General features: G+C 43.1%; 1 protein-coding gene across 4 annotated transcripts in view; it reads right to left on the bottom strand.

The window, feature by feature from the left end:
* The window catches only part of LOC109903740 (oxysterol-binding protein-related protein 10), an 87483-nt gene that overhangs the window by 42352 nt on the left and 32046 nt on the right, over nt 1-13085 (bottom strand). For all 4 annotated transcript variants that reach the window (XM_031788532.1, XM_020500637.2, XM_031788533.1 and 1 more), the window contains 2 exons: nt 9002-9227; nt 4692-4822 (listed from right to left, as the gene is read on the bottom strand). In XM_031788532.1, the coding sequence (XP_031644392.1) occupies nt 4692-4822; nt 9002-9227 (357 nt within the window). The remainder of the gene's footprint in view (nt 1-4691; nt 4823-9001; nt 9228-13085) is intronic.

Here is a 13085-nt window from a genome sequence, read left to right on the forward strand (position 1 = left end):
TCCGTGGCCCCCAACTGCTCTTAAACGTTAGTAAAACCAAATGCATACTTTTCAACCGTTCGCTGCCTGCACCCGCACGCCCAACTAGCATCACCACCCTGGATGGTTCCGACCTAGAATATGTGGACATCTATAAGTACCTAGGTGTCTGGCTAGACTGCAAACTCTCCTTCCAGACTCATATCAAACATCTCCAATCCGGCCTCCCGGGTGGCGCAGTGGTTAAGAGCGCTGTACGCTGTATCTCCAATTTCCAATTTCTTTGCCCATGGGAGAAATATATTTTGCCCCCCCAGTTCCTTTTCCAAAAACTTCATCTAAAATTGTTGAATGGGTTTCCTGTAAACAATAGATTACCAGGTAAATACTTATTTCACCACTTACCATAATGAGACAACTTTCAATTCTATTTATCAAAATATATGTTTGTAAAAGTACCATTAAAAAGTAACATGATGATTGAGTGTCTATATAGCTGTACCATGATATTTGCATTGTAGGCTAAGTAAACCTCCAATTGGTCCCCAACATTCCACCCGCTAAAAGCGACTGGAACGAATTGCAAAAATCTCTGAAGTTGGAAACTTATCTCCCTCACCAAATTTAAACATCTGCTATCTGAGCAGCTAACCGACCACCGCTGCAACTGTACATAGTCCATCGGTATATAGCCCACCCAATTTACCTACCTCATCCCCATACTGTTTTTATTTTATTTACTTTTCTGCTCTTTCGCACACCAGTATCTCTACCTGCACATGTTCATCTGATAATTTATCACTCCAGTGTTAATCTGCTAAATTGTAATTATTCACTCCTATGGCCTATTTATTGCCTACCTCCTCATGCAGTTTGCACACAATGTATATAGATTTTTTTTCTACTATGTTATTGACTTGTTTATTGTTTACTCCATGTGTAAATCTGTGTTGTCTGTTCACACTGCTATGCTTTATCTTGGCCAGGTCGCAGTTGCAAATGAGAACTTGTTCTCAACTAGTCTACCTGGTTAAATAAAGGTGAAATATAAAATACATTTAAAAAATCAAATCAGAAAACATTAGTCTATCAGGTTTTTATGATTTCGAGCCAGCAGTCTCCATGAGTGAGCAACTTCACTCCTCCTTGGAGTCATGCGATACTGTGGATAAGATTAACTTCTCTTGTTCTTCAGACACTTCCGCAAGCACCGCGACCGTCTCAGGAATCAAAGCATCAATGTTCAGAGTGGAATGGATACATTTTTCACTTTGAGGGGGACTGAAACCTCTTACAGCGCAAATAACGGAGTCAGTCGTAACACTGACCCTGTGACTCCAACTGGTGAAACACTGTGCGATATCGCGGAAAGATATACTTGTCCAAGTTAGCAGGTACTAGAACGATTGCCACACGCAGACGCTGTGGTGAATGGTAGGCCACAACAGCCACTGAGTGTTTTGGAGCACAAACACTAGGAGATTTGGTTGAAAGGTTAAAGCCAATCTACTAACAACATGGCTGATGACAACTCAAACAAAAGGGTCCAACCTTTTCGTTTGTACCTCGAAAATTCCAGAAAATGATGTCATGGCTTTAGAAGCTTCTGATAGGCTAATTGACATCATTTGAGTGTACATGTGGATGTATTTCAAGGCCTACCTTCAAACCCAGTGCCTCTTTGCTTGACATCATGGGACAATCAAAAGAAATCAGCCAAAACCTCAGAAATAAAATTGTAGACCTCCACAAGTCTGGTTCATCCTTGGGAGCAATTTCCAAACACCTGAAGGTACCACATTCATCTGTACAAACAATAGTACGCAAGTACAAACACCATGGGATCACGCTGCCATCATACCGCTCAGGAAGGAGATGCGTTCTGTCTCCTAGAGATGAACGTACTTTGGTGCGAAAAGAGCAAATCAATCTCAAAACAACAGCAAAGGACCTTGTGAAGATGTTGGAGGAAACAGGTACAGAATTATCAATATCCACAGTAAAAACGAGTCCTATATCAACATAACCTGAAAGGCCGCTCAGCAAGGAAGAAGCCACTGCTCCAAAACCGCCATAAAAAAGCCAAACTACAGTTTGCAACTGCACATGGGGACAAAGATCGTACTTTTTGGAGAACTGTCCTCTGGTCTGATTAAACAAAAATAGAACCGTTTGGCCATAATGACCATCATTATGTTTGGAGGAAAAAGGGGGAGGCTTGCAAGCCGAAGAACACCTTCCCAACCGTGAAGCACGGGGATGGCAGCATCATGTTGTGGAGGTGCTTTGCTGCAGGAGGGACTGGTGCACTTCACAAAATAGATGGCATCATGAGGCAGGGAAAATGATGTGGATATATTGAAGCAACAGCTCAAGACATCAGTCAGAAAGTTAAAGCATGGACGCAAATGGGTCTTCCAAATGGACAATGACCCCAAGCATACTTCCAAAGTTGTGGCAAAATGACTTAAGGACAACAAAGTCAAGGTATTGGAGTGGGCATCACAAAGCCCTGACCTCAATCCAAAATAAAAATTGTGGGAACTGAAAAAGCGTGTGGGAGCAAGGAGGCCTACGAACCTGACTCAGTTACACCAGCTCTGTCAGGAGGAATGGGCCAAAATTCACCCAAATTATTGTGGGAAGCTTGTGGAAGGCTACCTGAAACGTTTGACCCAAGTTAAACAATTTAAAGGCAATTATACCAAATACTAAATGAGTGTATGTAAACTTCTAACCCACTGGGAATGTGATGAAAGAACTAAAAGCTGAAATAAATCACTCTCTACTATTATTCTGACATTTCACATTCTTAAAGTGAAGTGGTGATCCAAACTGACCTAAGACAGGGAATGTTTACTAGGATTAAATGTCAGGAATTGTGAAAAACTGTGATTAAATGTTTTTGGCTAAGGTGTATGTATGCATGTAAACTTCCGTCAACTGTACATTAATCACCAGTTTCTCCCCAGACGTCCAGAGGTCATCCCTGTAGTGTAGACTGTCCGAAGCTAGTGCCTTACAGCTGTAGACTTATCATACCACACCCACAGAGGGGGGTGGGTGACAGTTCACACCCTGTTGTAAATCAATGATTAGAACATTCAGCTATCTCCCTCTCCAAATTCACACAGGAATGTGCCTTGGTCGACACAGACATTCTCCTGCTGAAACTATAACATGTTCTAATGCAAATGCTGGAACAATATTTCTAACATTGAACGTGGGCAATGGTCAGAGGTGATCTAAAGAATGTAATTTTGGTTGTTATTTTTTGATGTCATTAAAAATGTTATAAAGGAAATACTGTAACCTTTAAAATATACACAATAGAATAAAATACACAATATCCTCTACATTATGTATGAAAAATGAACAATGATTAAAGTGTTTTTGTTAAGAGAGGGATGTGATCTTAGAAACTATAAGAGGAAATTGTTTCTATAACTTTGTACAAGTGAGTATTCACCGCCCCCTTGAGTGAGGTCAGAGTGTGTCAGCCTCATGAACTGCCCCTTCTGAATGAACTGTATAAAACAATGGGTTAAGAATGAACATATCAGACTAGAAAGGTGTCGAGCTGCAGCTCACATCCAAAGTTGTTTGAACTCTGAAATCTCAACGAGGTAGAGACGATAGTCACCTCCCGGACAATCACTGGTACGGCTGATTAGCTGTCCTAAGTATCTAGAAAAGTGAACTTAAATGGGACCATTCTACTATTCCTCTCAAATCACCGTAGTACGCTACTCTCATCACCCAATGGGAACCATCGACACGGCTGGCTAACCTATCTTCAAAGAGGCAGCTTCAAGAGCGAATGGAAATCAACTCTGTAGTTCTGTCCAGTACTACACCACAAACAAAGACATTTATACGTAAATACATTCATGATTTCTTACTCCAAACGGGCGGTGGTTCGTGTGCAAAGTATATGATTACTGTGAGAGTAGTTTCTAAATGTATCAAAGTATTATGTCTCTGTCCCTCTCTCTCGCCCTTCCCATATTTTTTTGTAACAAGCCGCCATATTGTGTCAGTGCGCTAGGGACCTGATTTAATGTATTAAGTGTGTATGTTTATCCTGTGTTACCTTTTAGTTGGCTAGCAAATAAATAATTCAACCAATTTGTGTAGTACGGAATCATAAGGCTGTTTTTTTTTACAGATGCAGGTTACAGCTGTTCAGAATGATGATATGATACAAGGTTATGATTAATCCGTTGACTGTTTATGGATGTGATAGGTAAAGACGTTTAGAGTTTAATTCGGAAGATGGTAACTTTTTAAAGAACTGCTCTCGTGGTGCCCCAATTCCTAATAAATTCATTGTTAGGTGATTAATTTAATCGCGTAACAATTAAACAAATATCAGATTAATGAAATTAAAGTCACAACACTTCTTTAAACATTCATTATGGCTCTAGTTGTCTCTGGGACCCACTACACAGCAGATCCTCTGAGACTATCTCCACTCCTTGCTCTGACGCAGGACATGACTAAGGTAAGGTGGGGGACATACTCAGAATTTTTCAAAGATGCTGTTCAAAAGCACCACATGACGAAAACATGTGTACAGAGATGCACAGGGACATCCTAATAGGTGAGTTTACTGCACATGGAGAGTAATTATGATATACACAGAGCGAGAGAGAGAGATAGAGACCGAGAGATAATGAGAGAGAAAGCAAAAAAAGGAATTATCCCCTTACCTCAGCACCATGGGCAGGGCTTTTTTTCCTGAGGGCTGGGGAGGGCTCGGCAGAACGTAGAGGGGTTGGGCCGCCGTTCTTCAGGTGCTCCCCCGAGGGCAACTTTGGTACACTCCACACAGGAACACCATCTGCAAAGGGAGCATATGAGAGGGTCAGAACCAACTGATTTCTAACCACGTTTAGGGGGGTACACTGACAGCTGGGATCTATGAGCAATTGGCCAGATCTCAAGCTTCATTGATTTGTATTGACTGATATTGATTGCTCTGCTATGAGGTTGTTGTTGCAGAGAAGGAATTCAGGAAGGAGATGGTAGTGAGGTTGGGGGGAGCTCGTGACCTATCCACATAATTCTCTATTTCTTTTCTCAATCAGATAAGCTTTTCCTTTTTAGCACAAAACAACAGAGATAAATATCGGATTGGCTCACCTGGATCACCCTCATATCCCTATCTGCCACACAGAGACAACAGGAAATTAAATTTGAGTGCATGTCTGACGATGGACTTGCGGCGCTGACATACAGAATCTATGACTCAAAAGGCCGTATGGTTGGGAGCGCAAAATGAGAAACAAAATGTACTGAAAGAGCCTGCAGGACTGGTGAGCAATCCTTGTCCTGAGGGTCACCAGCCTGGTTGTTTTGTTGCTACTATTTTGTGAGAATTTTTGCTTGTTGTTGGAGGTTGATTAATAGTTTTCTGTTGTAGCAGTGTTAATCTGAAGGCCCGTGTCTTTTCATTTGACAAGGTGTTTTGTGTCTTTCCATAAAAAAGGCCTAATTGAAAACAACCCCATTTACAGGACTGCCGCAAGGAGGCTATAGAATATGGGAAGGAATGAAAAATTGGAGAGTAGAATAATCCCATTCTTCCACTCAGGGACGAGAGTGTGCAGTTTGCAAAATCATAGGACGAATCAAAGTGGAACAATGCATTCTGACGGTGGTCATTCGTAAAATGTGTTTGATATGAAATAGACCTGCATACTGTGTGAATACATTTAGGAGATTAACAAGTTACATCTTTGTGTTGCGTTTGTGCCTATGATTTGGAGGTGAAACAACGTGTGATTTTTTTGGTGGGGTTTTAACACAATTCCTGACTTCCCAGAAATCAAGGACTAGAAATGGATCGGATGAGGTAATTGTAACCCGTGTATTGTTCCACTTCCACCTGCATGTCATTCAGTGGCCACCTTCACACTACGTGTGTATTGCTAAATCTTCGGAACATGATCCATCAGCGACATGGGACCGTTTCAGTTGTTTAACACTTTTGATGAGCACAAATAACTGACCAAATGAAACACCGTGCAATCAAGACACTGCAAATAGTGTTGTGAGATGCTTAAGCTCTGCAGGGCCCACCTTGACATATGATTCAGGTTTATAAATAGTGTACACCCACACAATGCTCAGCTACTTGTCTAGTATGCAGCCTACCTAACGCAAGTCCGTGCGATCAAAACCCTGCAAGTAGAGTGCTGCTAAGGAACCTGTTTCCAAATTCCATTCCAGTTCAAATTGGGTTAACGCTAATGCACCCGCGTCGCTCAACCCTCTCGTATCCATTATTGAGGGACCAGTTGTGCTGAGTCGACTGGCGAGGTGCCCAGGGTCTTTCTACCTGACAGAGTGCTTTGATACTGCCTTCCAGGCAGGCTTCTGTTGATTTGACAGGCAGAGCCCTCAGTAGTGTGGGCAGGCAAACCATGCTGTAGCTGATGGTATCCTCCATTTAAAAAAATACATGCACATAGGGGATAGTACTGTATAAGAAGTGGCAGCACTGCTGAGGTCCAGCATTTTGCATTGCTGAGGTCCCTGGTTTGTTGCATTTTCTCTACGTAATGTAATGTATAGTAGTATTAGTTAAAAGGAACAAAAATAAGAGACAGAAGTAATTAAATATCTTTGTACAAACATAAAACATAAAATATTTTCTTGATGTGATGAAATTTGGGCTGTTATTCTATAAGCAGTTATGCTAATGTTATTCAGGATGACCATGATAGAGAGATTGAAAAATAAATACATTTAAAAACAAATCACTGCAGCTGTCCATTCTTATGGGGGAAAGAAAAACATACATTTCTTGAGCCAGGAATTAATCAGTTTGTCCTCCCTGTTGTGGCAGTCAATGAATAGCTGTGAGCTTAGCGATGGGAGTCCCACAATGGAGATGTTGCACGACCAGAAACGGAAGAAACACCTAAAACATTGTGTTTCATTGAAAACAGGCATGCATGTGAAATGGGTTGTGTTGCAAGCCAGGGGTAATTGTGTGGAAAACATTCATGCACTACACGTTTACAATGGCCTTCCATTACAGGGCTTTGACCTCAATGCTCCTCATTTGCGCTGTTTTACCCACCCAACTCTATGCCAATTTCCTTCCTCCCCACCTCCCATAAAAGTCAAACGCATTCAGCGCTCTAATTAATTTCAGGTCTCAGTGTGACATGCCATTTTATTTGCCCCTTAGTTCCATTCTAATAGAGACATGGCACATTTGCTAGTTCTTTCACGGTGGGGATAAACTCTTGGCCAGGCAATTCATTCCTTTATGGATTGTGATCTCCAAAAAGGAAACGCTCCACATTAGGCATTTCAAATAAGCCGCCAGCAAGCTGTTTAGAAGTGGGTGCACGAGGACAAAGAGAGCAATGAGCAGCCAGATCCTCCATGACATCACTGAGTAGGCAGCCCAATAGAAAGTACAGGGTTTGTGGAAGTTCCACAAAGACCCTAAAAGCTCCAGGCATACAGTACTCACAGGGCCAAACGGATTCAAAGGGGGTGGTCCATTGCGTTCGAGCCCTGAGGGACCGTGCCAGCCAGCCAATTCGTGGTCCGACCTCATGCTTGGCGCTTTTCGGGCGCCATGCAACAACGTGACCCTGCCCATGCAGTGGGTGTGGCAAGGGTTGGCTCAGGACAGTGTGGAATGGATTTTGACCCCCGCCCCCCCGCCCAACACTCCAGTGCGCCACAGTCCTAATCTGGAACACATCCATGCCAGTGCCACCTTCATCCCGGTTACCCTTAAACCCAACACCCAAAACAACCCTTCTAGGGCGTGGGGTGTACATGCCGGAGCCGGGGTACAGCAGGTCCCCCACAAGACGACGCATTGTGAGCCAGGCAGCGGAAAGAAACTGGTTTGTACTTGCGGCCTGGCGGTCCCACTCCACACCACCCCCTGTCTGACGTACAGGGCAGGGTGACTGTTAGGACATAAATAAGGAGAACACCAGAGGAGAAGACATAAGGAGACAGAGAAACAACCTCCATCCCAACCCTCATTCCCACCCAAATCATTACATCTACTTGCACCAGAGGGAGGTTGGTTGTCCATAACTACTGCTCTAGGGTCAGCTTCAGCCACAACCTTATGCCAAATATAACCATGTATTTGAAAGATTGGGAAAAGCTGGAAGGTTTTCTTGAAAAAAGGGGCGAATTCTAACTTCCACTGAAGTCAACTTTTCAGTTAATCTTCCACCGACATCAATGCATCTCCGAGTGAAATTGAGACTTAAGTGGAAGTTAGGATTCACCCCTTAGTGCTGATCCAGGGAATTGAATGATCAATATGGGTGGAGAAAGCGGAGTCTATAGCAGGACAGTAATTGAGGAGTACTTTCCACCTTCACCCATCCAAGCAAGTCCTTTTATTGTACATTCCAACACCCATCAACCCACCTCTATGCCCAAGAGGGGCCATAGACATACATGGAAGCACCCTAAGGCTGCAAGAGTTTTGCTTTGAAAGATCTTTATTGGATCCATGTTCTGGCACAGAGACGGTTAACATGGCAGATAAACTGAGTTGTAGGCACCTTTGTGTATTTGGCATAGATGAACTCCAGTGGAAACTTTCAAGTGCATAGTTGTATTGTAGTAGACTCTTTCATACACACATTCAAACATGACATGCACTGACTAAGGGACACAGATAAATGCTTTTGTTAACCGGTTGTAAACCATATTGATCATAAATACACACATAATTATTAGTTTGAGAAGGAATAACACCAATGCCATTCATCAAGACACAACAAAACAATTAAGGAAATACATACAACATCCATAAAACAAGAACCAAAACTACAAACTATGAAAAAACAACACGGATGCAACATTCAACAACATTTATGACAGACACTCAAGTTCAAGGCTCCGGTTAGATAAGGGCAAGGGCCACAATCCACCTCCATGATCATGTGGCCCTTGCTGCTGCTGTCGGGGTCTGGAAGAGGGGACGGGGCCAACGCCAGGAGGGGCATGCCCGTGGCACACTCACCGGAGGGGGGACCGCGGGTGTGGTTGGGCTGGGAGGCCTGGGGCTGGCTGTGGGTTTGGGTCTGTTGCAGGATGTTCAGGCACTCTCCCAGGCAGCTCAGGGTGGCGGCCGACGTGGCTTTGAGGAGCAGGAGGTCCTGGTCCAGGCAGGAAAGGGGTCCTCGCGTGGGGAGGGACTCGATGGACTGGACCAGGTTCTTCTGTTGGCCCTCTGCTTGGCTCACCGCCTGAGGGAGGACAGGACAGAGTTAAAAGGGTTTGTGACCATTTCAAATCAGAGTGGAGGGTGTTGGAGAAAATATAACTTTTAAATAGATTGAAATCATGTGTTTGACTTAAAGAGCATACTCATTGACACCAACAGTGATCTTCTGATAATGAACTAATAAAAACACCTTTTCAGAGTAAGTTTCACATTTAGATACAATACATTGACACATTCATGTACCTCCTCAACTTTAGCTCGCCCTCCTCAACCTTAGCTGCCAACTTTATCAGTGACTAAACGTCGAAGGGGTCATATCTGACCGATGAATAGAGGATTATGTGGAATACGTGATCTGCAGCTATTCTCTCTCCCCATGTTCTAGTTTCTGTGGGAACGGCTGCAGCTGCTCCCTCAGCAACAGATGCACTGACCTCACTGCGACCCTGAGAATGCCAGGGCAGCAGACACAACAAACTTTACCTTGGGAAATCTCTACGAATCAGCCTAGTGTGTTTCTATTAATATTGCTACATGCTCGGGAAATGCTTGCCAGAATATGCCGGATGTTGCTAAATAACCAGCTTCTGAATGAAGCCTAGGTAAGTTGAAAATGAGGTAAAACTTCACATTTGGCTAACTATTCCTTTTAATATGAATCATTCCTTATGAATTGAATACAATAAAATCAGTTTTGACTAACTACTGAGGAAATCAAAAAAAGGTATTGTGGTTTCCTGTATGGGGAGGCTGAAAAGGACATGAAAAGCCTGTAAACCATTGTGAAGGTTCTAGCTAGTGGCTACTCTATGGGTATTTATTTTATCCAGAAATTGGTCACTATTACTCCTGACCACATGTATATATTAGTATATATTTATATTGCTACTGGTCACCATTACTGCTGTTTACATGTGCCTTCAGAAAGTATTTGCACCCTTTGTCTTTTTCCAAATTTTGTTGTGTTACAGCCTGAATTCAAAATGGATTCCACTTATTTATTTTCTCTCTCTCCCCCATCTATTCTACACACAATACCCCATAATGACAAAGTGAAAACCTGTTTTTAGAAATGTTTTCAAATGTATTGGAAATGAAATATGGAGAATCATTTTTACTGCTCTAATTACATTGATAACCAGTTTATAATAGCAATAAGGCACCTCAGGGGTTTGTGGTATATGGCCAGTATACAATGGTTAAGGGCTGTGTCACTGTAAATTTGGTATCGGCACTGACCTGTATATATCTTCCCACCTTATTCCCCCTTTTTTTTAAATAGTTATACTATTGTGATATTGATTACTGAACTGTTGTGTAGAGCATGCAAGTTAAGCATTTCACTGTACTTGAGCATGTGACAACACTTGAACTAATGAATCTGGGTTGTTTATCATGCTTTAAATATTTCAGTGAATTAATATTGTATAGCTTCCCAAACACACAGCAGCCCACTCTTCAATGGCACATTGTTTTTTTTCGCTGACTGACAGATTCAGTGAGCGCCATTACAGCCAGGGTTATATTGTGGTACTTCCACTGATACGGAATAAGTAGCTAATCCAACTACAATACAAACAGAACAAATGTGATGTTATTGATAGGACTGGCCTCTGGTAGATATTTTTACAAACACTGAAATGAATCAGTGACAAAATGCTTTTATATGGGGACTGCACTGCAATTCTACGTTCTCCTTCAAAAACACAAACGACTGACCCGCAGCAGGTCAGCATATGTGGGACCACACAGCCGTCATACCACTCAGGAAGGAGACGTGTTCTGTCTCCTAGAGATGAACGTACTTTGGGGCGAAAAGTGCAAATCAATCGCAGAACAGCAAAGGACCTTGTGAAGATGCTGGAGGAAACAGGTACAATAGTATCTATATCCACAGTAAAAAAAAGAGTCCTATATCGACCTAACCTGAAAGGTCACTCGGTAAGGAAAACGCCACTGCTTCAAAACCGACATAAAAAAGCCAGACTACAGTTTGCAACTGCACATGGGGACTAAGATCATACTTTTTGGAGAAATGTCCACAAAAATAGAAATGTTTGGCCATAATGACCATCGTTATGTTTGGAGGAAAAAGGGGGAAGCTTGCAAGCTAAAGAACACCATCCCAACCGTGAAGCACAGGGGTGGCAGCATCATGTTGTGGGGGTGCTTTGCTGCAGGAGGGACTGGTGCATTTCACAAAATAGATGGCATCATGAGGTAGGGAAATTATGTGGATATATTGAAGCAACATCAAGAGATCAGTCAGAAAGTTAAAGCTAGGTCAAAAATGGGTCTTCCAAATGAACAATGACCCCAAGCATACTTCCAAAGTTGTGGCAAAATGGCTTAAGGACAACTTATTCAAGGTATTGGAGTGGCCATCACAAAGCCCTGACCTCAATCCTATAGAAGATTTGTGGGCAGAACGGAAAAAGCATGTGCGAGCAAAGAGGCCTACAAACCTGGCTCAGTTACACCAGCTCTGTCAGGCGGAATGGGCCAAAATTCACCCAACTTATTGTGGGAAGCTTGGGGAAGGCTACCTGAAACATTTAACCCAAGTTAAACAATTTAAAGGCAATGCTGCCAAATACTAATTGAGTATGTAAACTTCTGACCCAATGAGAATTTGATGAAAGAAATAAAAGCTGAAATTAATCACTCTCTACTATTATTCTGACATTTCACATTCTTAAAATAAAAGTGGTGATCCTAATTGACCTAAGACAGGACATTTTTACTATGATTAAATGTCAGGAATTGTGAAAAACTGAGTTTAAACGTATTTGGCTAAGGTGTATGTAAACTTCCGACTTCAACTGTACTTTCTTGTTGTAGTGGGGACAATAACATTAGTCGACTCTAAATTACACTAAGGAAAATGTAAGAGAGAGACACAGACAGAGAGCGAGAGACACAGAGAGAGAGACACAGAGACACAGAGAGAGAGAGAGAGACACAGAGAGAGACACAGAGAGAGAGAGAGAAAATCGTAAGAGAGAGAAAGGGGTAGGAGAAAGAGATACAAAGGACTACAAAGAACCAGTCCAGGGTCATATAGCATAACAGTATTTCCTACAGAGCCAATACAGTATGCTGCAGTTAAATCCCAAAAAATAAAGCAGACATGAGACTTCACACTCACGGTTGATTCAACATGACCTTGACATAGACAGAGAGAGAACGAGAGACAGACAGCCCATCAGTAAGAGATTGGCCTAATTCAGTCAGGCTATCTCCCTCGGTCAGGGACCAGGCCCCTTACTGAGGCCTACAGCCACAGATACAACAGAGACTGTGTCCACCAGGGGTGGCCTCTACACTACAAACCTCTGCAACAAGATCCTTCAAAATGGTGACTCACAATAACAATTCCCAGCGAGTTGCATACAGGAGTATGCACTTTGTATACACAGCTCATCTCCTTGTCTTAAGACTCCAGAGCAAGGACACAGAGGGTCCACAGAGAGTGGACCAACTAAAATAGCCCGGTCCAAAACGACCACCAGTATGGAGGTAGAAGCGGCGCAGAGACTGAAACTGCCTCCCTTCGTTTCCCACTTGGAGAGACGATGGGTCTAGAAATAAGCTGACCCGAACGAACCATTGAGCCATGGCTGCCTAAATGCCCAGTGGTGCTGCTCTACTCAGGGGGAGTCCAGGCGTCTGATGGGTTCACGTCAGCCAGTCGTGACAGGCAGCACTGCTGGAGTCAAGTCATGTGGTCTAGTCTCCGAGCTGGTCGGAAGGTGATGGAGCCTGCGAGTGAAAGGCAACAGCATGATGGCAGCACTCCCAGTGTTCACATGGATGATGTCATCGGGGGGGGGGGGGGGGGGGGGGGGGGGGGTTGATGCCTAGTGAGTGTTAGTGTGCC

Source organism: Oncorhynchus kisutch, linkage group LG14 (assembly GCF_002021735.2).
Source record: "Oncorhynchus kisutch isolate 150728-3 linkage group LG14, Okis_V2, whole genome shotgun sequence".
NCBI classification, from domain to species: Eukaryota; Metazoa; Chordata; class Actinopteri; order Salmoniformes; family Salmonidae; genus Oncorhynchus; species Oncorhynchus kisutch.